The 27,025-nt window shown below is 45.6% G+C and overlaps 1 protein-coding gene across 1 annotated transcript; it reads left to right on the top strand.

Annotated features, from left to right (window-relative positions):
- Positions 1–11,161: 11,161 nt before the first annotated feature.
- LOC117348842 (pyrroline-5-carboxylate reductase 2-like) lies at positions 11,162–23,531 on the top strand. Its single transcript, XM_033921382.1, has 7 exons — positions 11,162–11,317; positions 12,446–12,516; positions 13,113–13,292; positions 14,223–14,444; positions 15,356–15,448; positions 16,800–16,963; positions 22,509–23,531. Exons 1-7 carry the CDS (start codon positions 11,251–11,253, stop codon positions 22,669–22,671), a joined length of 960 nt encoding a protein of 319 aa, XP_033777273.1. The 5' UTR covers positions 11,162–11,250; the 3' UTR covers positions 22,672–23,531.
- The last annotated feature ends 3,494 nt before the right edge of the window (positions 23,532–27,025 follow it).

The following is a 27,025-nucleotide window of genomic DNA, read 5'->3' as shown; positions in this document are numbered from 1 at the left end:
TTCTGTGTCGCTCTTACCTAAGTAGGCTCAAGGCGACTTAAAGAGGGGGGTGAGGAAGGAGAAGGGGAACAAGGAGTGGAAGAAGAGGAGGGGAGGAGGGGGTAGGGAGAGGGGTGGAGGGGGGAGGAGAGGATACAGATAGATGAGTTTTCAGTTTCTTCCGGAATATGGTGTGGTTAGGTTCCGTCCTGGTCATTTCAGTAAGGTCATTCCAAGTTTTTACGCCTAGAAAGGTGAGCATGGAGTGGAAAACACGTTTGTATTGCAGATATTTTGTGGAAGGGAGATTTAGACGTATTCTGTTGAGGGTTCTGCGGGAAGTAGACCTTGACTTGGAGAAGAATTGGATGAGAGGAGCCGCGGAGTTTCCGTAAAGTATACGGTGAATGATGCATGAAGTTTTGAAGGTTATTCGTGACGGGTTGAGCAGCCAGTGCAGTTGCCTGATGAAGTCTGTAATCGAGTCATATTTTCTCAGGTTGAAGATTAGTCTGATAGCGGTGTTTTGGATGAGTTGCATTTTGTGAATCAGAGTGGTGTTGATAAAGAATCTCACTTGGCATGTAAAGCCCCTAATATAACCCCACCCGCAGACCAAAGGCGGTAAAAATAGCAAAAAAAACCTCCAGGTGCGCCGTTACAATTGACAGTCGCCGTGGAAAGCCACAAAGTCCTCAATGTTTCCAGATTGAAGAAGGCAATCATTCCTGGGTCCACAAAGTCCAACCCAGCAAGGTTTCAGGGCTGAAGCCCCTTCGTCAGGGACCGGATCAAAAGAAAAACAGCCAGAGGTCTGAGTGTGGGCAGGCGAAGCACAGACCTCTGGCATCATCAGTGATGCGGCAGAGGGAAGGCCCCAGCAGGGAAGGCCGTGAAACAGCCTGTTCAGAGTGCTGCTGCCGCTGCTGTTTTTGGAGGTCTCAGAGCGGAGGTATATCGGGCTCACGGTGGGGTTCTGCTGCATAGGGGTGTGGGAGGGAGGGATAGAAAGATGGGTGGGTGAGAGGGGATAAAAGATGCTGCACATGGGTGGGGGGGAGAGAAAGGAAAGAGGAAAAATTGGGGTGGAAGGGAGAGATGATTGTTGTACATGAAAAAAATAAGACATCCCCTGAAAATAAGCTCTAGTGTGTTTTTTGTACCCCAAATTAATATGACACTGTCCTATTTTTGGGGAAACATGGTATCTGTTTTAACATTTGAGACGACAGCTTCAGATACAGAGCAGGGTTGGGCAACCACGTTTCTCAAGGGCCATAACCTAGCTGAGTCTTCAAGATTTCCACAACGAATATGCATGAGATTGATTTACATATAAGGCTTCCATGGTATACAAATGGACTTCATACGTATTCATTGTGGAAGTCTTGAAAACCCAACTGGGTTGGCCATTGAGGATGGTGGTCCCCCTCCCCTCACGATATAAAGGGACATTTTCCCCATAGACACAAATCAATAAAAATCCTTTCCACGACAGAATAAATGACACATTTTGGTGGGCAAATGTATGTTCCACCTATAAATACGAGAGAACGAATGCGGAAGGTTTGGGTTTAGTAATTCATTTAATAAAGTGTGGAGCCCATCGACTACATTTGTTACCTCGCAATAAGGGTCATGTATCTCTCCTTTTCTTAGATTTCCTTACACATCCAGGGTGGGTGGGTGGGGGGAGGGAAATGTATTTTGAGGATTAAAATTACTTAATTATAATATTGTAATCACATCATATGTCTTATTGTATTAGTAATTGGGAGGAGGGTGGGAGAAAATGATTGTCTTATGTATTGCTTGTGTAATAAGCATAGTGCGTTTTATGCAGTATTTTATGTTCAATTAATTGTATTGCGTTGTCAAAGTTTGAAAATCAATAAAGATTTAAAAAGAAAAAAAAACACTTTCATTTAACAGGATAAAATCAGATTAGGCACTGCCGGTTCAAATGACAAAGAACTGGTTCATAAGATCACTTAGGAGTGACCCTTCAGAAATGCATTCAATAGATGTCTTTCAAGATGGACTTTTTGTCCACTGTGTGCCCATGGAATATCTATTGAGTAACACCTTGTATCTGTTTTCAGAAGGACAGAAAGAAGAACATAAGAACTGCCATACTGGAATAGACCGAAGGTCCATCAAGCCCAGTGTCCTATAGGCCAATCCAGGTTACTAGTACCTGGCAAGTTCTCAAAAGAGTAAGACAGATTTTATGCTGCTAATCCAAGAAATAAGCAGTGGATTTTTCTCAAATCCATCTTGATAATGCTTTATGGATGTATCTTTTAGGAAATTATCCAAACTTTTTAAAACCCTGCTAAGCTAACTGCTTTTCGCCACATTCTCTAGCAACAAGTTCCAGAGTTCTTAATTTACAAGATGAGTGAAAAAAAATATTTTCTCTGGTTCATTTTAAATCTACTACTTAGTAGCTTCATCGCATGTCCACTAGTCCTAGTATTTTTGGAAAGAGTGAACTAGCGATTCACATCTATCCTTTCCACTCCACTCAGTATTTTATAGACCTCTCTCATATCCCCCCTGAGCCGTCTCTTCTCCAAGTTGAAGTGCCCTAGCCGCTTTAGCCTTTCCTCATAGTGAAGTCGTCCCATCCCTTTTATAATTCCACTATATCTTTTTTGAGATGCGGCGACCAGAACTGCACACAATATTTGAGGAGGGCCCCCTCCCCACCCCCCGGAAAGTTACAAAGGCATTATAACCTTCTCATCTTTGTTTTCTATTCCCTTCCTGCTAATTCCTAACATTCTATTTGCTTCCTTAGATGTTTGCTCAGGTCAGGAACTTGATTTAGCAAGCAGTGGCTGGGGGAGGTATTTGAATCACATAGGCCCTGATTTACAATCATTTTTTTTTGCATATGTATAGAACGGGAGAAAAGCTTGAGTAAATGAGGCTCTTAATCAGGTGACACTTTGTCTCCAGTGGGATGTGAAGAAAATCCAGATGGTGTGCTTATTTTTAGGCAAACATTTCCATGCTACCCAGACTTCTCACAGCATTATAATGAGATACCCACTTGAACAAGGAAAGGCCCAGACAATTGTAGGAAATTCAGCACCTTGGCAAGAAACCGTCATCTGCAAGAATCTGGCAAACTCTTCCGATGTACAGGAAACTTCAGAAGGTGCTGGTCCCGTTCCAAATGAGGTGATCCCATAAGAAAAAGCAGAGAAAGACAGGGCAGGTTATGGGGAGCACTTAGCGGAAGGAGATGGAAAAACACTGCCAAGGACAAATTGACTTAGTCATGACCTAGGATCTAATAGGCTTAAATCCTGAGATGACACAGTGAGGCTCAAGGGTGAAGAGGAAAAATATGCAGCTACCAAGATCAAATCAGTTCACTTGTGAGAACTTGCTTTTCTAGGCTAAGGTTGATCAGATCATTATCAGCATTTCTTGATGAATCATATCAAAAATTGACTACTGTAATGCCCTGTACAAGGGATCTACCTTAAAAGAAATACAGAGACTGAAAATTCTTCAAAATACCGCAATAAAAATAATCACTAAAAGAAAAAAATTTGATCATGTAACTCCCCTATTAAAGGAAAAGCGTTGGTTACCCATAAATCACAGAATCACATATAAAATAGCATTACTCACACACAAAATATTAATAAACAAAGCTCCTGCATTTTTAGAAAGATTTCTAATACCCTATATTCCCCCAAAATCCTTAAGATCCGAAGAAAAATCTTTGCTAGTAGTCCCCTCGCTAAAATTCATTTATTCAAGGAGGGATGTGATTTTTTCTGCTACAGCCCCTCAAATTTGGAATTCGCTCCAGATCAACATAACAGAAGAAAAATTACTTAGTTAGTTTAAAAGTCTCCTAAAAAGTCGACTTTTTAAGGACGCTTTTAACTGATTCATTTAAATTTTATTATTTTACAGTGGACTAGGAGTACTGGTAAGTGAAAATTAAGTGGGTAACCTTCCCCTAACCTCTTGTTTCATTACCTGTCCCTCTATATTTGTTTATGAATTGTATTTAATCCTTTTTTTTCTCCTCCCTTTTTCAAACGTATTCTTATTAAAATAGTACTAATTGTCTTGTTTTTTTATTTTAACCTAATTTTTAACTAAATGTAAAGCGCATTGGATTTGGATTTTGCGATCAAATCAAATATTTTAAATAAACTTGAAGTAAACTTGAAACTTGATAAGGATAAAGCTTAGGGCTACCAGATTTTGTTAGCTGAAATCCCGAACGCATGGTTACACCCTGTTCTACCATTAACCCCGCCCCCCACACGACCCTCCGTGGCGTTGGGGCAGCATGTGGAGGACCTCCGCTCATGCGCAGAAGGTGATGCGATTTAGTGCAAAAAGTGCAAAGAGGCCTGTTACATCGGTGAAACAAGCCAAATGCTAACAAGACCAGAATCTACCTACGTAGATATCACATTAAAAATTGCAATCCTAACCAGGATGTCACCTATGTCAGACAACACTTTGGAAAAACTGATTTTATGGTAAGAATACTAAAAGGGAACATTAAGACAATCCAAGAACATACAATCTTTGAAATCAAAATAATAAAATATTTTGACACCTACCAGACAAGGACTTAACAGAGATCTGGGCTTCCTTTCTCACTACAAAGAAATTTAAACTGCTTTGTCACCTCTCTGTCTCCTGCTCACTCATCCACCCTCTCCTCCTTCTTCCTATCCCTGAAATGCTTTCATGTTTGCCTTACATATTCTGATATTTGTCAAAATGTGCTTATTTATGATCTGAAGAAAAAGGGTTACCTTCGAAAGCTCATCACAAAATGCAATGTAACCTATTTGCTTACCCAAAGATTTTAGGCTGCAAACTTAGGTCTTATTTAGACAGGATGCTTGCTTTTCAAGCAAGCAAACAACAGTCCTGGTTGGGTAATTATATCAGCGGAGCCATGCTGTCCTATGGCGCTTTCAGAAAAGAAATTGACAGTATTATTTGACAAATTTATCTCTTAATCTGTGGCTTTTGTCTTTAATATAATTAATTTTAATGTCTTTTTAATATAACAGGCTGTTTTCCTTTTCTTATTATTTTGTATTTCACCGATTGTCCAGTTTTTCTTTTTTGGAAACCGCCTAGAATTCTTTTGATTAAGGCGGTATAGAAAAATAAACTTATGTTATGTTATAAAAAAGGTATCACCTTATTTCCTTTGGTTGTTTGTTTTTTTTTAATTTACTTATACTACCTTTTGTCCCAGTGAATTCCTTTTACCGCCATCCTGTGGCCGTTTGCTAGTAAATCAGTTTCTAATCTAATTCACCACCTTGCATCCTAGCTTGAGCCTGTTCAGTTTATCCATGACCCTCCTGTGAAAACTGAGCAGACTACATCTAGTGCATGTCATCAGTGAAGTTTTCTGGTCACCCCCCCCCCTCCCTCCAAAAAAAAATCAATCAGCTGTGGCCACAAGGTTGCAGTATCCCATTAATACAGTAGGCAAGATTGACACCATGTGGCCATTGCTGGTAGTGCATCATGAAATACTGAGGATTGAGAAATTAGAAAGTCATGGGATAGGAGGTAATATCCTAATTGAAAAAACAGAGAGTGGGTTTAAATGGTCAATAGTCTCAAGATGCTAGGAATTATTATTATTATTATTTTTTTAAAAGGGATGGTTAATAAGACTAAGAATGTTATAATGCCTCTGTATTGCTCCATGGTGCGACCTCACCTTATTATGTTCAGTTCTGGTCTCCTTATCTCAAGAAAGATGTAGCGGCACTAGAAAAGGTTAAAAGAAGAGCAACCAAGATGATAAAGGGGATGGAACTCCACCTGTATGAAGAAAACTAAAAAGGTTAGGGCTCTTCAGCTTGGAAAAGAGATGGCTGAGGGGAGATATGATTGAAGTCTACAAAATCCTGAGTGGTATAGAATGGGTACGATTGATTTTTTTTACTGCATCAAGATTTACAAAGACTAGGGGACACTCAATGAAGTTACAGAGGAATACTTGTAAAACCAATAAGAGGAAATATTTTTTCACTCAGAGAATAGTTAAGCTTTGGAATGCGTTGCCAGAGGTTGTGGTAAGAGCGGACAGAGTAGCTGGTTTTAAAAAAGGTGTGGACAAATTCCTGGAGAAAAAGCTCATACACTGTTATTGAGAAAGACATGGGGGAAGCCACTGCTTGCCCTGGATCAGTAGCATGGAATGTTGCTACTCTTTGGGTTTTGGCCAGGTACTAGTGACCTGGATTGGCCACCTTGAGGATGGACTACTGTGCTTGATGGACCATTAGTCTGACCTAGTAAGGCTATTCTTATGACTTTCTCAAATATGTTTGTGTATAGTGCTGCAAAGGTCTCGTAGCGCTATAGAAATGCTAAGTAGTAGGAGTCACACCGACTGCAAGAGGTCAGGATCATAGAGATCAGTGTGTCAGTGGGCTCAAGTGACAGCATGGAACGCATTAGTCTGAGTTTAATTTCAAGGCAGGAGGTCACAAATGTGATATGTGCAAGGAATCAATGAAGGAAAAAGGGAAGAAGCTGAAGGGAGACTGAGGTAGAGAAGGAAGACAAAGGGAAGAGATACAGGAAAGAAAAAAGAGGACGAAGGGAAGGAGGAGGTGAGGAGAAAAGGGAATGAGGCAGGAGAAGGGAGCGGTTTCAATAGAAACACTCATTTGACTGCAGGTCTCTTCAGCTTGGAGAAGAGACAGCTCAGGAGATATGATCTAGGTCTGTAAAATAATGAGGGGAGTGGAAAGGGTAGACGTGAATCGCTTGTTCAATCTTTTGAAAAATGCGATGAAGCTACTAAGTAGTAGATTAAAAACGAACCAGAGAAAATATTTCTTCACACAATGTGTAATTAAACTCTGGAATTCGTTGCTGGAGAATATGAAGAAATAAGTTAGCTTAGCAGGGTTTAAAAAAGGTTTGCATAATTTCCTAAAAGAGAAGCCCATAGGCCATTATTGAGATGGCTTGGGGAAATCCACTGTTTATTCCTAGGATAAGCAGCATAAAATCAGTTAGGTTCTTGGGACCTGGGTTGGCCACTGTTGGAAACTGTATACTGGGCTTGATGGACCTTTAGTCTGTCCCAGTTTGGCAACTCTTCTGTTCTTATGTGAGCCAAGTATAGGCCAATCAAGCCATTGTGACATCACTGCTGAGGTTGACTCTTAGGCATTGGTGGAATGAGGCATTATGACGTCACAATCTCAGCTCTGGAATGTTGCTACTCTTTGGGCTTCCGCCATTGTGACATCACTGCTGAGGTTGACTCTTAGGCATTGGTGGAATGAGGCATTATGACGTCACAATCTCAGCTCTGGAATGTTGCTCCTCTTTGGGTTTCTGACAGGTACTTGGGACCCGGGTTGGCCACTGTTGGAAACAGGATTCTGGGCTTGATGGACCTTTGGTCTGTGTCAGTAGGGCATATTGTTTTCAGCAGGTCAATAATTGAACGTAACTCTTAATTACTTTATAACACAGATAAGAAATGAGAGCACATTGTGTAAACAAGTGCCACAAGTCAGACCAATGGTCCATCAAGCCCGGTAGCCCGTCCTCACGGTGGCCCATCTCCAGCTACCTTCCTCGTAGGTCCAACAGCTCCAGCACTCCCTCCATGTCCAGTGCTCAGCACCTCCATCACCCCCACCCCCCTCCCTTCCTGTGTCAAGCACTGCAAAGCCTTCTCTCCCTCGTGAAAACAGGAAGTTGCATCATCAGGACGGGACCTAGCCGAGGGGAGGTCATGAACAGGCCTGTGTGGGATTGGCCTGGCTCTGGAAGGCATGTGCCAGCAGGACGGAGAGAGAAAAGAAGACTCAGGGAGCGCTAAGCAAGGGTTCCCCCCCCCCCCGCCCCTGCCCCCCCGTTCCATGGAGTGGTGTAAAGCTTTGCTCCATTCTTTTCCCATTCCTGCAGTTTACCGGGTGAACAGGTCACTCTGTCATTCTCTAGCTGCAGTCTCAAGAGGTTGTGGCACCCTGGACCATATTTTGCACCTCTGCTGTGTCCCCCACTTCCCACCCACCCCAATGAACAGGGCAGGATTAACCAATAGGCCAAATAGGCACGTGCCTAGGGCCCAAAATGATCAGGGGGGCCCGATGAAGGAGGGCATCAACATTATTTTTTTCCAAACGGCGATGGGCCCCTCCAGCACTGATCGCCAATGCGGCCCCCCCTAAATCGGCAATGCGAGCCCCACCCCGATCAGCAACGTGGCCCCCCCCCCATCAACGGAAAGTAAGACAAGCAAGCAACGCGAGAAAGAAAAGCAACGGGAACTGTAATTTTGCAAACGGTGCTGCTTGCCCAAAGCTTCCCTCTGACGCAGCTTCCTGTTTCTGCCTGGGCACATGGTGGGGTGGGGAGGGGGGGCCCAGTGTACTTGGGTGCCTAGGGGCCCTCGACAAATTAATCCTGCCCTGCCAATGAATGCTACAAGTTGGTTGGATAAATAACTTGCTGAAGTTTTCTGCAAAGATCCTCTCATGCACTAATTGAAAGGGAGAGCTAGGGGCAAATTAAAGCTTATAAAGGGAAGTCAGAGTGCAAACTACACGAGTACATGACAGCCTCATAGGGTCACAATGGATTCATTCCTTGCCACTATTTTTAATACAGCTGCTATTTATACCTAGTGAGCTGAGACATGAGCTGCAGCTGCAGAGCTCAGTATAGAGGCTTACAGAAATTCCATTAGTTGGAAGCCCCTAGCATCCGGGGGGGGGGGGGGGGGGGTGTCCAAGCACCACACAGTATCTGCTGCCAGAAGCACGATCAGTACAATTGATCACAGAAAGATTAATTTGGGACAAAAGATGCCTGACAAGAAGTCTAGGCCACAGAGTGCTGTTTTCAGCCGTCACCTCACATGAGAAGGATTCGGACATGGAGAACGCAGAGCGACATGCCTGAAAGCAGCCAGAGCTTCTCCTGTTGCATGGCTACAGGTAGACTGCAGATGCACCACATGCGGTCTGGTGCAGGCTTGCGAGATTCTCCAATCCTGAGCCTCTCACCTCTTAACTTCATCCTATGCCCTCTCATTGCAGAGTTTCCTTTCAAATGAAAGAGACTCGACTCATGTGCATTTACATTACATAGGTATTTAAACGTCTCATATCTCCCCTCTGCTGTATAAATTGTTTCCGTAAGAAAGACTTTCCTTTCTTCCATTGTTCTACTGGCATATACAACAAGATCATTCTGGACCTTACTCCATCCATCAAGACCTACCAAAAAATGTAAACATTGCATGAATGTATAGCCTCATGCTACATAATTAAAAACGAATCCTTATTTATTTGCAGGCAGTCCCCAGGTTAAGAATGAGTTGAGTTTTTAAAGCTGTTCTTAAGTCGGATTTGTCTGTAACTCGGAACCTGTAGATTTTCAGATCCTGCTCCCAGCTGACAAAAGGGCCAACTGCGGCAGTGTTCCCTCTAAGGTACAAAATGCACAACCACACACTGTTCTTAATGTGGCCATGCGTCATTCCTGAATATGCTGCAGGAGAAGTGGAGTCTAGGCCACTGGAAAGACTGCAAGATCCCAAGGAGTAGCAACGTTTTAGAGCTGATATTGTGATGTCATAATGGCCACATTCCACCAATGCCTAAGAGCCAACCTCATCAGTGATGTCACAATGGCTTGATTATTCCTATACAGGCAGTCCCCGGGTTAAGAACGAGTTATGTTTTTAAGGTGGTTCTTAAGTCAGATTTGTCTGTAACTCAGAACCTGTAGATTTTAAGGTTCTTGCTGCTTACCTCTGCTCCCAGCTGACAAAAGGGCCAAGTGCCCCTACCAGTGTTCCCGCTACACTGTTCTTAATGTGTCCATGCGTCATTCCTGAATCTGCTATAGAAGTGTAGGGGTCAAAATACTGCTCGGTGAAATCAAACGCCATCGCGAGAAATCAGTGGAGGAGGCTCGTGCGTTTGAAGGAAACTTTAATTTTTTGAGTTTGTTGAATGCTCCATTTGGTTCCCTGATGCCGGATCGAAACGGGCCCCGTCAAAACCTTTGATCAAGCTAAGTGTTATGCTTGCAACAGTTTAAAGTATAAGCTATGAATTTTTCATGCTAGATTGCAGCAATGAGTTTTATTATTCACTTGACTTTGCAATATGCGATGATTGGGTGGTGAGGCAATTTCTCTTGGGGCTTTGGCTCCTTGTTTTTGCCTTGGTGTCTCTGAGCACATTTTTGAGTTCTAAGTGAAAAATCCCTTCCTCAACCAGGCATCTGTCCCTCTCAGCCCTCCCCCACCCCAGTCTGGTGTTCCTGTGGCCTGGCATCTTTCCCTCTCACTCCCTCCTCATCCCCCTGGCATCTCTCCTTTCCCCCTTTGCCTGGCATCTCCTCCCTCTGTCTCCTCCTTCTCCCTGCCCTCTCTCTACAATCTCTTCCTCTCTATTACCCCTCTCCCTGCTCCCTTCTTCAACCTGGCATCTGTCCCTCTCTGCCCCCCCAGTCTGGTGTCCCTGTGGACTGGCATCTTTCCCTCTCACCCCCTCCTTGTCCCCCTGGCATCTCTCCTTTCCCCCTTTGCCTGGCATCTCCTCCTCCCTGCCCTCTACTCTACAATCTCTTCCTCTCTATTACCCCTCTCCCTACTTCCATCCTCAACCTGGCATCTCAACCCTCTATGTCCCCCCTCCCCTCCCCCCTTCCCTGTCCCTCCAGCCTGGCATCTTTCCCTCTCACCCCCCTCCTCGTCCCCCGGCATCTCTCCTTTCCCCCTTTACCTGGCATCTCCTCCCTCTGTCTCCTCCTTCTCCCTGTCCTCTGCTCTACAATCTCTTCCTCTCTCTTACCCCTCTCCCTGCTCCCTTCTTCAACCTGACATGTCCCTCTCTGCCCCCCCCCCCAGTCTGGTATTCCTGTGGCCTGGCATCTTTCCCTCTCACCCCTCCTCGCTCCTCGTCCCCTGGCATCTTTCCCCCTTTACTTGGCATCTCCTGCCTCTGTCTCCTCCTTCTCCCTGCCCTCTGCTCTACAATTTCTTCCTCTCTCTTACCCCTTTCCCTGCCCTTTATTCTGCCATCTGTCCCTCTCCTTCCCCCCCCCAGCCCAGCATCTCTCCGTCTTTCAACCCCTCTGCCCCCCTTCGTTCCATTTCCAAGCTTGAGTCAAAGGCAGCCTCGACCCCGCCCCCCTCGGACGCCACTTCCTGTTTCCGGCCGGCCGAGACGTGGCACAGGGGGAGAAGCGCCGGCAGCAGCTGGAGCCATCATGAGTGTGGGCTTTATCGGAGCCGGGCAACTGACCTACGCCCTGGTTCGGGGCTTCACCGCCGCCGGTAGGTGACGCTTTGGGGGTTCAGTGGGGCGGGACAGAGGAATGCAAAGGGGGGGCTTGGAACGAGGGCTCTCGAGGCAAATATAAAAGCATCGGGGTAGGAGGAGGCAAGAGATTGGGGAAGCCAGTGCCTCGGTACCATGGAATGCTGCTACTCTGGGGGGATTCCATTTGGAATGTTGCTACTCTGGGGGGATTCCATTTGGAATGTTGCTACTCTGGGGGATTCCATTTGGAATGTTTTACTCTGGGGGGATTCCGCATGGAATGCTGCTACTCTGGGGATTCCATTTGGAATGTTGCTACTCTGGGGGGATTCCGCATGGAATGCTGCTACTCTGGGGATTCCATTTGGAATGTTTCTACTCTGGGGGGATTCCGCATGGAATGCTGCTACTCTGGGGATTCCATTTGGAATGTTTCTACTCTGGGGGGATTCCATTTGGAATGTTGCTACTCTGGGGGGATTCCGCATGGAATGTTGCTACTCTTTGGCATTCCAAACCTTGCTACTCTGAGTTTTTGCCAGGTACTTAAGACCTTGATTGGCCGCTTTGGAAACGATCCTGGTCTTATGAAGGGCTGAGAAGCACCAGGAGGGGATTTTGCATTCACTTGGAGCTCATGGCAAGCTGAGTTTCTAAACTTTACAATCGGGGCAAAACCAGAATGTACCAGAATGTCCTGGGGGACCCCCATCCAGTCAGGTTTTCAAGATCTGCCTAAGGATTATGCATGGTAAACCAATCAATATACACTTAGGAGATTATATATAAAAAGCTTCCACAATACCAAAGTTGTAACTCATACCATAAAAACAGAAGAAGCTAACTACTATAATTAATTAATTTATCAAATCTATTTATTAAATTTGTCCCACCGTTACCATAAATATATTTTTTGGTATTTTATAAATATGCTTATTCCCCACTCTTACAAAACATAATACATTTCATTATACAATATCAAATAGCAGCCTAAGTATACACCCTCACTGCTTAAAAATCCTGGACTTAGGGTGAGCGGGTTATGAGTTGAATGCGTTCTCCAAGAGGTGGGCTTTTGCTCTGGCTTGGAATAGTTCTAGGCCCGGAGCTTGATGCGTTCTAACACGCTTTGCCTCTTCTAGGGGTTTTGGCTGCTCACAAGATCACAGCGAGCTCTCCGGACACTGATCTCCCCACCGTATCAAGCCTGAGGGTGAGTATGGGATGGGGAGTGGGGTGGACAAACAGGTAAAGCCTAGGACAGGGCTGTCAAAGTCCCTCCTCGAGAGCCGCAATCCAGTCGGGTTTTCAGGACTTCCCCAATGAATATGCATGAGATCTATTTGCCAGCACTGCTTTCATTGCATGCTAATAGATCTCATGCATATTGATTTGGGAAATCCTGAAAACCCGACTGGATTGCGGCCCTCGAGGAGGGACTTTGACACCCTTGGCCTAGGAGGTGGTCGATGTGGACTGGATTGATTGTGTTTTGTTCTTATTTTTTTGTGTTTTATATCGCTTATGGAATATGTGTGTAAAAATCTAAATTTTTAAAAAAAAAGAAAACCAAAAGTGAACATGGGATAGAAGAGCAAGGTTTAGAAGGTTGGAAGGATGCGTTTGGGTTCAGGGGCGACTGGATTTTGGAGGGGTTCAGTGTATGGGAGTGGCTTTTGGGGATGAGGAAGTGAGAGATATAGCTGTGTGGACGATTGTGGGATGAGGTGGGCTCAGGTTATGTATGAACTAGGCCCTTACGGGGCTGTTTTGTGAGTACCATGCCCTTTAATTTTACAATTATTCCAGAAAAGCGGTATCAACTTCACCACGAGCAACAAGGAAACGGTAAAGAGCAGCGATGTATTGTTCCTGGCGGTGAAACCTCCCATAATTCCCTTTGTCCTGGATGAGATCGGCTCCGATATCGAGGATCGGCACATTGTAGTTTCTTGTGCCGCTGGGGTCACCATCAGCTCCATTGAGAAGGTACTGCAGAGGGGGGCAGGACTGTGGGGTGAAAGGTTGTGTCTTCTCCGTCATATAAGCCTCATCGCCCGCTGCGGGCACCGTCCCAGCGTTGAAGAGCATTTCAGTTCAGCTTTCCTTATACAATAATTTTTAGCCGAGTAATAGGGAGTTGCCTGGTTTATCGCTGGGTTGCAGATGTGATCTGCAGATTTCCAGTGCGTTTTGTTGAGGGATTTAAGAAACAGCCTGAATTAGGCAGTGTGAGAAGCAGGGCCGTGAAGCTGGAGTTGGAAGCAATTTTGTGTGATCAGGCTCAGTAAAAATGTACCGACAAAAAGCATGCTCTCGCACACGCATACACACTCGTGCACGCTCCCTCTCTCTTTCTGACACATTATATTTACCAGCACTTTAGATCCAGAACAAAAAAATAAAAAAATTGAAAGCCTAAGATCAGTAAGAGGTGGGGTGGAGACATCAAAGTTGCAGGTTTGCTGTACCGACTCCACAGCCCTGGTGAGAAGTACAGTTGTCATTTTGGTGAGAGAGAGGAGGAAGCAGCTGGAAAAGATGGCAGTTCAAAAGGGCCATTCGTGTGATAACCGAAAATTAAATTCATCAGTGTTCCATTTAATTATGTAGTCAATGTCGGCAGATGAAGACCTGCGCGGTCCATCCAACCTGCCCAGAAAGGTGACTAAACTTATATCCGGCACTTTGCAAAAAGTTCTAACTTCTTCATGGTTCAACCCTGGCATCGAAAACTAGGCAACTTGCCACCTTGCCGGCCTCATATAGGCAGTTCTATGATGCAGTCGTGGACCAGATCACGACGTCGTTTCGTCCTCTCTCCCGCCACTGCCTACCATCATATATTTGTGTACTAGTAACCTTATCTTTTTCTTGCAGTGGGTTCAGTTTTTACCCCCTCTCTTTCTCTCTCTCCAGAAACTCAGTTCGTTTCATCCTGCCCCCAAGGTGATCCGATGTATGACCAATACACCGGTCATCGTTCGGGAGGGCGCCACGGTCTACGCCACAGGTACACACGCAGAGGTGGAGGATGGCCAGCTCCTCGAGCAGTTGATGGCCAGCGTCGGCTTCTGCACAGAGGTGGAAGAAGACTTGATTGATGCAGTGACCGGACTCAGTGGCAGTGGACCTGCTTATGTACGAGCACCTGGGGCGGGAGCTGGGGAGAATAAACGCAAGGGTTCAAAGAGTCGGCATAGATATAAAGACATAACAGCCATTAATTAAAAGCATTTTCTACCCCAGACCATAGTCATATAAGTACTGAATAAGGCAAAAGATTGGCACCAGTTATAATATTGTAGGTTATGGAAAAATGTAGAGCAGTGGTTCCCAACCCTGTCCTGGAGGAGCCCTAATGAATATGCATGAAGCAGATTTGCATGCCTGTCACTTCCATTATATGCAAATTTCTCTCATGCATATTCATTAGGGCTAGCCTGAAAACCCGATTGGCTTGGTGGTCCTCCAGGACACAGGGTTGGGAACCGCTGATGTACAGCAACGTCAGAGGGAAGGCTTCCAGATGAGGCACGGGACGTACAAGGTGCAATTAGTACTATTATGGGGGCGGAGTCTGGAGTGGAGATTGGGGAGAGATTGGTGGGGTCTGGCCCACAACTTAGCCCAGTGTTCTTCAACCGCCGGTCCACAGAATAATTATTTTATTTCTGCCGGTCCATAGGTGTAAAAAGGTTGAAAAACACTGATATAGATAATTAAGTATAGCAAACAATAATACATTCCCCTCCCCCCATCCACCCACCCTGGATGTGTAAGGAAGTCAGATAAAACGGTGGGACTTGGCATTGACTGATAATGGAGCAAATCTATTTCTAAGCCTCTAATGAGAGGCTCCCGTCTACTCTGCTTTCTCTTTCGCCTCTTGGCTGTGTGCGCTCTCTCTCCCATCGCATGATCTCTCCTCTTGTGCACTCTCTCCCTCACCTGCTCTTTCTCCTCCAGGTCCATCTTCTTCTCGCACATCTGTTTATTTCGGAGACTGGACCACCCCGATCTTAATTATGTTTTTGGTCTTTCATCCTCAGGCCTTCACAGCCCTGGATGCGCTGGCAGATGGAGGGGTAAAGATGGGACTTCCCCGCAGACTGGCTGTGCGGCTGGGGGCTCAGGCTTTACTGGTCAGTATTGACTCCCGGAGAAGGTAAAGGGGGCAGAGTCCGTCCCACACCCTCTTTCTTTCTGTAGAGCTTCTCACTCGAGATCCGAGTTATTCACAAGAACTGTGCTTAATCGGTGACATTAGGAAGAGGCAGTGGCGCAGTATGGAGGGGAGGGGCGGTCCGCCCCAGGTGCCCTCTTGGTGGAGGCGCCAACACCCATTCTCCCCACCCCCCCCAATACCACCCTGGACATCCTCTTGGTGGGGGCGCCAGCTCCTGACCTCCTCCCTATTCCCCCAATACCGCCCCAGGTGCCCTCTTGGTGGGAGTGCCAACACCCGTTCAACCCACCCCCCCAATACCACCCTGGACACTCTCTTGGTGGGGGCACCAGCTCCTGACCTCCTCCCTATCCCCCCAATACCGCCCCAGGTGCCCTCTTGGTGGGGGCACCAACACCCGTTCTCCCCCCCCCAATACCACCCTGGACACCCTCTTGGTGGGGGTGCCAGCTCCTGACCTCCTCCCTATCCCTCCAATACCGCCCCAGGTGTCCTCTTGGTGGGGGTGCCAGCTCCTGACCTCCTCCCTATCCCCCCAATACCGCCCCAGGTGCCCTCTTGGTGGGGGCACCAACACCCGTTCTCCCCCCCCAATACCACCCTGGACACCCTCTTGGTGGGGGTGCCAGCTCCTGACCTCCTCCCTATCCCTCCAATACCGCCCCAGGTGTCCTCTTGGTGGGGGCGCCAACACCCGCTCTCCCCCCCCCCCCCAATACCACTCTGGACACCCTCTTGGTGGGGGCGTCAGCTCCTGACCTCCTCCCTATCCCCCCAATACCCCCCCGTGCCCTCTTGCTGGGGGCGCCGATACCTGTTCTCCTCCCTGCCCCCTTTCCCCACCCCCCCCCCTTCTCCACTACTGCGTGCACAGCCACTTCCCTTCCCCCATACCTTTTTAACATTTGCGGCGTGAGCAGCACCCCCAACCTGCTTGCGCCAGCGTCGGCTCTTCTTCCGACGTCACATCCTGGACCCGCACCTAGGGAGTGACGTCAGCAACAGAGCCTGCATATCTGCATCAGTTTTCATGCTCTAAGGCTAAATATAGCATGGGAAGATAATTCTCTCTCTCACTCACTCGCTCTCTCGTTCTCTCTCTCTCTCGCTAGCTCACTCTCTCACTCACTTTCTCACTCTCTCTCTCACTCTCTTGCTCTCGCTCTCATCTCACCTGGGCTGAGGGACCCAAAGATGAACCCCTCCCCCTTCTGCCTCATGCTCAGACATCAAAGGGTGGCTCTGTTGCTGTCTGCAATGGTGATTATACATGAAGCGTCTAATATCCTCTCTATTTACTGATACAGGGAGCTGCAAAAATGCTCCTGGACTCTGAGCAGCACCCCGGACAGCTGAAGGACAACGTCTGCTCACCAGGGGGCGCCACTATCCATGCTCTTCATTTCCTGGAGAGCGGGGGCTTTCGCTCCCTACTGATCAATGCTGTCGAAGCCTCCTGCATCAGGACCAGGTGGGTTTCAGGTTTGGGAGGCAGAGTCTTGTCTTCAGAATTTAGGCTTCTCGGCAGGGCTGGTTTTCAAGATTTTGGCTTCTGTAGGCAAAACCAGCCAGATGATCCCAGAGAACTGGGGTGGGGCTGATGTCAGAGATCCAAAAAAGGCTGGAGAGCCAGAAGGAGACCAGAGGAAGACCTTGGTGTCATGGTGGTGCTGAAAATAACCAGGTGCGGGATCTTTTTTTTTTTTTTTGTGATAACCAGTCAAAGCAGAAAATCTCGAATACAAGATCCTGAAGCAGCCCCGTTTCGGTAAAGGCCTACTTTAGGGGAATGACAAAAGTCAATATAATTAGAGCATAAGAATAGCCTTACTGGGTCCGACCAGTGGTCCATGAAACCCAGTGGCCCGTTCTCACGGCGGCCAATCCAGGTCACTAGTACCTGGCCAAAACCCAAAGTAGCAACATTCCATGTGGATTCCATATAGAATCCCAAATATTAGCAACATTCCATGTTACTGATCCAGGGCAAGCAGTGGCTTCCCCCATGTCTTAATAACAGACTGTGGACTTTTCCTCCAGGAATTTGTCCAACCCTTTCTTAAAACCAGCTACGCTATCCTTTTCTATATGGAAATGAATTCCAAAGGCAATATCTAATGAGCTGTGCTAAAGGGCAGCATTAGGATCTGGTTTGTTTCCTCTTGATTGTTCCAGCATCTCTTACTAATAGCTTAGTCCAGGGGTCTTATATTTTTGTTTATAGCCTGGTTTATTAAATTTAGAACATAAGAATTGCCGCTGCTGGGTCAGCCCAGTGGTCCATCGTGCCCAGCAGTCCGCTCACGCGGCGGCCCTTAGGTCAAAGACTTAACTGAGTCTAGCCTAACTGACCTAAGACCTAACTGAGTCTAGCCTAACTGACCTATGACCTATCTGAGTCTAGCCTAACTGACCTGACCTAACTGAGTCTAGCCTAACTGACCTAAGACCTAACTGAGCCTAGCCTAACTGACCTAAGACCTAACTGAGCCTAGCCTAACTGACCTAAGACCTATCTGAGTCTAGCCTAACTGACCTAAGACCTAACTGAGTCTAGCCTAACTGACCTATGACCTAACTGAGTCTAGCCTAACTGACCTATGACCTATCTGAGTCTAGCCTAACTGACCTGACCTAACTGAGTCTAGCCTAACTGACCTAAGACCTAACTGAGCCTAGCCTAACTGACCTAAGACCTATCTGAGTCTAGCCTAACTGACCTATGACCTAACTGAGTCTAGCCTAACTGACCTATGACCTATCTGAGTCTAGCCTAACTGATCTGACCTAACTGAGTCTAGCCTAACTGACCTAAGACCTAACTGAGTCTAGCCTAACTGACCTATGACCTAACTGAGTCTAGCCTAACTGACCTAACTGAGTCTAGCCTAACTTGCGCACGTTCTGGTTCAGCAGGAACTTGTCTAACTTTGTCTTGAATCCCTGGAGGGTGTTTTCCCCTATGACAAATGCAATTGGTGAAACAGGGCTGCATTGGGATCTCGTATATACAATTTTTAACAGTAAAGGGACTTTAGCTGTACTGGTCTCTTCCATTTCTGCTTTCAGTGGTTGTCCTCCATTCAAAAATCTGATACCCTAGACCACATTTTTTGGGCTTGCGAGCTACTTTTAAAATGACCAAGTCAAATTGATCTACCAACAATAAAATTTTTAAAAACCACAAAGCACACTGTACGCAGAGAAAATATGACCTATCATTTATATTTCGGGGGGGGGGGGGTAATTTTTAAAGAGGTCAAGGCAGATGACTTTAAAATATGCAATGTCACCTCAGTAACAACTATACAAAAATAGACAAAGATACCCCCTCCACTTTTACTAAACCACGATAGCGTTTTTTAGCGCAGGGAGCTGCGGTGAATGCCCTGCACTGCTCCCAATGCTCCTAGGCTCCCTGCGCTAAAAACCCATCCGCAGTAACCACAATCTCTTACTCTCTCCAAGAGATCCTACGTGCCTATCCCAAATGTTTCCTGATCAAGTGGCTGGCTGCCTCTTTTACTCTGTGGAGAACACAGTTGATTAATTTATTGACTTGGGAACGCCGTAACATTACAGACTTGTCCTCTCACAAGGGCTCTCGTTTCCAGGGGGCAATGCACGGAGTCGGATATTGAATTGTATATTGACTGTTCTGCCTTTGCATTTGAGTTCTATGGGTTTTGTTTTCTGGACTTGGGCTTCTGAAGGGGAGGGTGTTTGGGGGATTTTTCAGATTGTATCTTTTCTAGTGTCAAAAAACGAGTCGTGTTTGGTTCTTCAGTGTTTGCTCTACTTGTTTCATAGTTGATTAAAATTTGATTCAACGCTTAACATAAGATTTCAAAGCGTTGTACATTAAAATTTAAAATAAACAAAAACCGAACAAAACAGATTAACTCGGAGGGAGAGGGGGGAGAAAGGGTAAGTCAAAAAGGATAGAAGGGGAAAAATTACAATTCTTAAGAAAAAACAGAGGAAAGCCTTTCATACCTTGAGAGGCTAGAAAGGCTGGGGCTCTTCACCCTGGAAAAGCGGAGACTCAGAGGAGACATGATAGAGACTTACAAGATCATGAAAGGCATAGAGAGGGTGGAGAGGGACAGATTCTTCAGCCTATTGGGAACTACAAGAACAAGGGGCCACTCAGAAACTGAAAGGGGACAGGTTTAGAACCAATGCTAGGAAATCTTTCTTCACTCAGAGGGTGGTGGGCACCTGGAATGCACTTCCGGAGGATGTGATAGAACAGAGTACATTAAGGGGATTCAAAGAGGGATTGGACAAGTTCCTGAAGGATACAGGGATTGAGGGATATAGATAGAGGTAGAGATAGAGATAGGTTCATAAAAGGGTATAGATATGAGGACTGAAAGGTTTTAGTCAAAGGATCACTTACAGGTCATGGACCTGATGGGCCGCCGCGGGAGTGGACTGCTGGGTGTGATGGACCCCTGGTCTGACCCAGCGGAGGCAATTTCTTATGTTCTTAAAAACAAAGGAAAAGTATTGGGAATTATTTAAAATTTGTAAAACGTGAAGATGAATCAATTGTTGGCATCTTTAAAAAGAAAGCATTTTAAGCTACTCTTAAATTTATCCGGACTTTGGGGTCCTTTTATCAAGGAGCGGTAAGGGGTTTAACGGGCGGAATACCGCGCTAGTCGCTAACGCCTCCATCGACGAGGCATTCGTTTTTTTGGCTTGCCACGGGGGTTAGCGCGTGATGAAATGTCCGACGCGCTAAACCCCCGTGGCGCGCCTTGATAAAAGGAGCCCTTTGTTCTGCTCTTAAGTATAAGGGAAGCGAGTTCCAAATTGAAGGTGCCGCTACCGGAAAAATGTATGCACGGCGGGTGCCAATTATTTTTAGCGAAGGAACATTAGGGGCTCCTTTTTACTAAGGTGCGCTAGCGTTTTTAGCACACAGATTAGCGCGCGCTAACCCCCCCCCCCCCCCCCGCTACGCAGCTAGAACTAACGCCAGCTCAATGCTGGCGTTAGTGTCTAGTGCGCATAGAAGATGACGGCAGATGAGGGCCATAGCCCATCAGGTCTGCCCACTCTACTGACCCACCCCCACGGCACGGCATTGTAGCATGCGCCATTCCGCACGATAAAGCCCTAACCAGTGCCCCAAGAGTGTGTTGAAGTTCTGGTTATTTTTTTTTTTTTTTTTAATTATTATTTATTTATAATTTTTGTACAACCAATGAAAATGGTACAGAGAAATACTGAAATACACATATTAAGTCAATACAGACTGAAAACAATATACAGGCAATATACTCATTATTATAGTCCTCAAATGGGGAGGAAGGCAAGACATAAAGGAAAACCCCCTGGAGAGAAGGGATACATCAAAAGCATAAAGGAAATAGCAGTACTTAGATATTAACCTACTATTAAACTAAATTCCGCTCTAAATCGCTTGATTCATTCTGGCTGCAATGGAGTCCCTTTACTCTCTAAGAAAAAACCTAATTGGGCAGGCTCAAAAAATATATATTTATTCCCTTGATAGGTAATAAAACATTTACAAGGAAATCTTAACTGAAAAATTGCCCCCAATGAAATAACTTTAGGACGATATTGCAAAAATTCTTTCCTCCTGGATTGTGTCCATTTCGAGACGTCAGGAAATATGTATACCCTTTCACCTAAAAAGGTGACTTGTTTCAACTTAAAGTTTAATTTCAACAGCATTTCTTTATCTTGTAAGAATACAAGGGAAACTAGTAATGTTGCCCGACCCAGTAATTCAGTTTCAGAGGATTGCAGTATTGCTGATACATCTAATTGCTCGGTTCCACCTTCTAAAACTTTTTCTTTTTGAGCATTCTTTAAATAATAAATTTTCTGTATAGGTGGAAGATTCAATTCTGATACTTTTAAAGAGTTGAAGCTGCCAATGTCTCTTGCCTGGGTCCCAGCGAGTGGAATAGGCTTCCCTTGTATATTCGTCAGCAGAACAATTTACAGAATTAAAAAACAAAACTGTTGCAGAAACACCTTTTTTTTGCAAAATGAAGCATGGATTCTGAATTATGTCTTTTATATTCTATGAAAGAGCGCTGGTCTCTAAACTACTTTTACCGTTTGTATTTGTTTGCCATTGATTGTGTATGTGTAAACTAAACCTTAAGTTTATATACCTCATCCTCTCCACGGAAGTGGAGCTCGGCACGGTTTACATTACAGGGGTCTCAAAGTCCCTCCTTGAGGGCCGCAATCCAGTCGGGCTTTCAGGATTTCCCCAATGAATATGCATGAGATCTATGTGCATGCACTGCTTTCAATGCATATTCATTGGGGAAATCCTGAAAACCCGACTGGATTGCGGCCCTCGAGGAGGGACTTTGAGATCCCTGGTTTACAAGAACTTAAAATATAAGAAGAGAAAGGAAAAGGTTTACACGAGCTTATATAGAGAATGGAAGAGTAAGGGGGGAAATAGAATTACATGTTAGAGAAGAGCCAAGTTTTCAGTTGCTTGTGGAATAGTTGGACAGAGCCCGGGTTCCGCAACGGGATAGTAAGGTCGTTCCAGAGACCTGTGATTTTGTAGAGGAGGGATTTTCCAAGTTTACCTGCATAGAGAATACCGCGTAGAGAGGGGAAGGATAATTTATATCTTTGGGCGGGTCTGGAGGAGTCAGGACTCGAGGAGTTAAAGGATAGTGGGATTAGGGGAAGAAGGATGCCCTGAATGATCTTAAAAGCCAGGAAGGAGCATTTGAATTGGATTCTGGAAATCACTGGGAGCCAGTGAAGATTGGACAGGAGTGGGGAGACATGGATTTGCGTTTTGCAAAGATCAACTTGGCTGCAGTAATCTGGATTAGCTGGAGTCTTTGAAGGCTTTTTTTTTGTTAGGCATAAGTAAATGGCATTGCAATAGTCAAGTTTGGAGAGGATGATGGATTGGACGAGGACCTATAAATCTATAGACTACAACCAAATTCAATGTCCCCGTTCCATCTCCTGCATATTATCTCTTTCCTTCCTTGCAGAGAGCTCCAGTTCCTCGCCGATCAGGAGAAAATCCCTGCTGCGGCTATTAAGAAGACCACCCTCAGTAAGGTCCAGCAGGAGTCTCCGTCCATCTCCACGTCTTCACCCGGAGCCAAAGTCAGTTTGTTCAACAACAAATACCCCGGAGGCAGGAGAAAGTAACAAACGCATACCCTGGGACTAGTGGGGGTATAAGCATTGGGCCTGTCGGACTTTTTCTATTTATCTCTACTGTCCTCTGGTTTCTGCTTTTCCACGACAAAGGAGTTTTCAGTATTTAATTTATCCCTGCGCCCTGGAGAACACGCAGAATGGACCGGGACCCTGAAAGTGACCGTCAGTTGTGAGGGGGCGCGGATGGGGCACAAAGTATGAACAGAGGATCGATAAGGACCTGTGCAAGCGGGGGGGGGGGGCGAGGTTTTCGTAGCTGATGGAAGGGGTTCTGCCTCTGCTTGGAATTTGGTGCTGCTTTAGGTAGAGCAGGGGTTTCTCAAATCGGTCCTTGGGACACACCCAGGCAGTGAGGCTTTCAAGACACCCCGTGGAGACATTTGAGAGAGATTTGCATGCACTCGGGGCTGGCTCAAAGGACTGTGGCACTGTGAGCCAACTTTTGCATTGGCCCCCAAACCCCATAGTCTGGTGTCTTTCTCCTGCTCCCCCACAACCTGTGATCTGGTATTTTCCTCTCTCTAGTTCCAAGTTTTGATTAAAATTTGGTATAATCGCCTAGCCATAAATTTCTGGGCAAAGTACAAGTACATAAAAAATACAGGTTAAAACAATACCAGTATGTAAAATACAAATGTACGTAAAATGAAAATATTAAAAGGGGGAACATGGAGGGAAAAATACAATAGTTATAGGATAGAAAATGATATAAAGTTAAACACAGCTAGGAGTAGGGATAAAAAGAAAAATGTTCTCGTAAATGTAAGAAAAAAGGAAAAAAAAAATGGAAACATAAAAGAAATATTTAAAAAGCTGTACAGTGTTCCCCCGCGATTTTGCGAATCGCGGACTCACTAATTCGCGGTATTCTCCGACCGCCTCTTCCTGTGCTAAATTCAGGCTACACCAATCAGGAGCTGCTTTTCAAATCAGCTCCTGATTGGTGTAGCTTGACTTTAGTAACATGAAGAGGCGGTCGGAGCAGACCATGAGTGATTTTGCACCTGCCGGCGTCCCAGCTGCCCTCTCCTGCCTTTTAACCGTATTCATGGTTTTTCAAAATTCACAGGGGTTCCTGGAACAGAAACTCTGCGAATTTCAGGGGAGCACTGTATTGAATTAAGACAGAAAAGCATCCTTAAATAAAAAACTTTTTAGTTTACTCTTCAAATGACCGAGTATTCTTTCTTCTCTTAGATAGCGAGGTAAAGCGTTCCACAGCTGAGCTGCAGTGACAGAAAACATTTCTAGACGTTTAATACCAATTATCCTCAAAGAGGGAACAGATGATAATTTTTGATACCCCTCTCTCTCTCGCTCTCTCTCAAGTCTTCCCCCTCCTGCTGGCTCAGGGCACAGATAATAAAAGGTGCCAAAATCCCAGTCCGGCATCTATCCCTCTAGAAGGATTTCCACAGCCTTTATCACCTGGTCCATAGGTTGAGCCAGCCCTGCGTCCACTGTGTGCTGAAAACCTGGCTGGGTTGAGAAGCCCTGGGCTAGGGGGAGCCTGGAGGTTCTGGCATCCTGTCTCCAGTTATGCCGCAGGGATGTCAAAGTCCCTCCTCGAGGACCGCAATCCAGTCGGGTTTTCAGGATTTCCCCAATGAATATGCACGAGATCTATTAGCATACAATGAAAGCAGTGCATGCAAATAGATCTCATGCATATTCATTGGGGAAATCCTGACAACCTGACTGGATTGAGGCCCTTGAGGAGAGACTTTGACACCCCTGAGTTATGGCATGAACTGACTTCTCAGTTAGGATAAGTTGCTGTGGCTGAGATTTTTCAGACTCGTTTGAAGTGCCATTTGGGAGTAAAAGATCGGTTTCTCTTTTGCCTGCCTGCTATAAGCTAAAACCTCAGACCTTTTTTCCACATTTCCAGGCCTCTGAATAATAGGTAGATGTACATCAGTACTGGAGGTACACAAGGCCTTCACCTTGAGCCCCAGGCATTTCCTGCTCACACAAGGCCTGTACTGCTGTTCCCATCCTCTGCTTACGACACTTAATCTCTCCTTCTGCTTTGTAACTTACATCCTGGAGTCACACAGCTCCATTTTCCTTCTCAAGAAACCTTTTTCTTTTACTGTAGCCCAGCGGTCGTACACACCTGCCTACTGCTCCTGGGTACCATTTTCACAATGGGGAGGAAATAAAAACTTGTCTTCTGATTTTAATGGGGCTCTTCTTAATGTAACTGGCCAAAATCATTCCCTGTGGCCTTAGATTGTTATCAATGTTAACGTGAGAACAAAAAAATTGCTAATAAAGACTGACAAATATGGACTTGAAAGCCATGCAGCTGCTTTTCAAGATGATTTTTTTTTACACCTTGGAAAGCACTTCTATTGTGCTTTTTCTACTTTCCTCTCTGACTTTAGACAATAAACGTTACTTGGCTGAGCCTAGGTCTACTTTGATACTGTGTTTGTGTCTCTCCTTTGAAATTAAATATTTCCAACTACTGAGTTTCTCTTTAATCTTGAAACAGAGAAAGGCAGGAGGCCTGGAATATTGCAAAAAGACTAGATAAGTGGTTCTCAGCCTGGTCCTTGGGCCATATTCAACCAGTCTGGATACCCACAATGAGTATTTTTTATGGCTTCCGTCTAGACCGGCACAGATGGGTAATACACACTCCTACCAGGAGATGGAGACTGAGAACCACTGAGCTTCCAATGCATTCTATAAGTGGGCTGTGCAGTCCCCTGGAAGCCAATCTGTTCTCAGTCACAGCAGACGGTAGACCTGGTAAACCTGGGCAATCTCAAGAGGGTGTTATGTGGGGGTTAGAATAGTGTTCCCTTTGACCGATAAAGAACTTGGCTCTATTTGCATTTTATTTTGTTAGCTGCTAGACAGGAGTTGAGGCCTGTGAGGGGTCTCTGTTGCTCCTGGGGTGTTAACACCTGGGTGGTTAGGTCCCTCCCCCATTCCTTCTAGTTCCCTTTGGGGATTCTCTCCATTTTCGGCTAGTCTAGAGAGTAGGGGTGTCCAGAAAAAGCTAAAGTTGGAAAACCTGTGCGAATTGAAGTTTTCCCATCAACTTGATTGTGCTTGATCAAAAAATAATTTTTAAAAAGTCCTGGGGTCGCTCAAAGCCACTGATTTGCACAGAGGTTCGTCGTCATCTCTGTTTGACCTTGTCCGATCAATCGATACGAGAGCAACTGCTCACACATGCGCAGAATACTCCAGTCGATACAGTGACAACGGACGCATGTGCCAGATTTGCTATGTCAGTCATAGGCAGACAATGCAACGCTGTGATGTCATATATATATATGCGACCACCGATGCCGTACAGAGGGGACGGAGAGGTAGCAGCAGACTACACATGAACTTGCTGCCCGTGTCATGTCGGCTATCCCTCTGATGTCACTTGCTAGGTGCGGGGCCCGGAAGTGACATCAGAGGGAGGCGACACTGACGTGGGCAGCAAGTTCGTAACGCTGCTCATGCAGGAAAAATGAAAGAGGTACAGACCTTGATGAGATTTTAGCGCTGACGGATCCGTCTCAGCATAGGGAGGGAAAAGTGTTAGGATCCGTCAGCGCTCAAAATCTCTTCGAGGTCTGTCAGAGCCAGAGACTAGTGCTGGAGCGGCAGAGCAGAAGCCAAGAGAGCGGGGAAAAGAAGTCTCCAAACTCCAGCACTAGTCTCTGGCTCTGACAGACCTCGAAGAGATTTTGAGCGCTGACGGATCCTAACACTTTTCCCTCCCTATGCTGAGACGGATCCGTCAGCGCTAAAATCTCATCAAGGTCTGTCAACGACAGAAACTACAAGCGACACGGACCGACACGGACCTCAGATTTTAAGGCCGTACGGGTTTAGATCCGCGAGGTCCGTCAGGTCCGTGAGGTCCGCGTTTTACCCCTTCCCAAGCAATAGGAAGGGAGAGAACAATGAATCTCGGAGAGGTTTTGGGATAAGAATGAAACTCCTAGTAGGGCTTTCAAATTATTAAATGCGTCTTTAAAAAGAAAGCTTTTTAGTTTACTCTTAAATTTATCCAAATGGTTTTCTTCCCTTAAGTAAATAGGAAGGGAATTCCATGTTTGAGGAGCTGTAACAGAGAAGATGAAATGCCGCCGTGTAGTAAATGTTGATCATTAGACCTCAGTAGTCTAGTTGAGGTATAGGGAATCAATGATTTATAAATGAAAGCCGAAGTTTTGTATAGCAAAGAAGCATCCTTCAAAGGGTAGAAATCCCCTTGCACAAGAACAAGGAAGCAGGTGATAATAATAATAACTTTATTCTTATATACCGCCAACAATCTTGATTAACGGGATAACCTTTTAGATAATAGCATCCTTCAAAGGGTAGA

The sequence above is a fragment of the Geotrypetes seraphini genome, chromosome 15 (genome assembly GCF_902459505.1).
Source record: "Geotrypetes seraphini chromosome 15, aGeoSer1.1, whole genome shotgun sequence".
Taxonomy (NCBI): domain Eukaryota; kingdom Metazoa; phylum Chordata; class Amphibia; order Gymnophiona; family Dermophiidae; genus Geotrypetes; species Geotrypetes seraphini.
Note: the sequence above shows the minus strand (reverse complement) of the source record. Positions and strands in the feature narration are given on the sequence as shown.

Excerpts from the sequence above, each read along its gene's own strand:
- LOC117348842 (XM_033921382.1), top strand. The coding sequence starts at position 11,251 with ATGAGTGTGGGCTTTATCGGAGCCGGGCAACTGACCTACGCCCTGGTT. Across the intron at positions 13,293-14,222 it reads CCATCAGCTCCATTGAGAAG|AAACTCAGTTCGTTTCATCC; the intron begins GTACTGCAGAGG and ends CTCTCTCTCCAG. Across the intron at positions 14,445-15,355 it reads GTGGCAGTGGACCTGCTTAT|GCCTTCACAGCCCTGGATGC; the intron begins GTACGAGCACCT and ends TTTCATCCTCAG.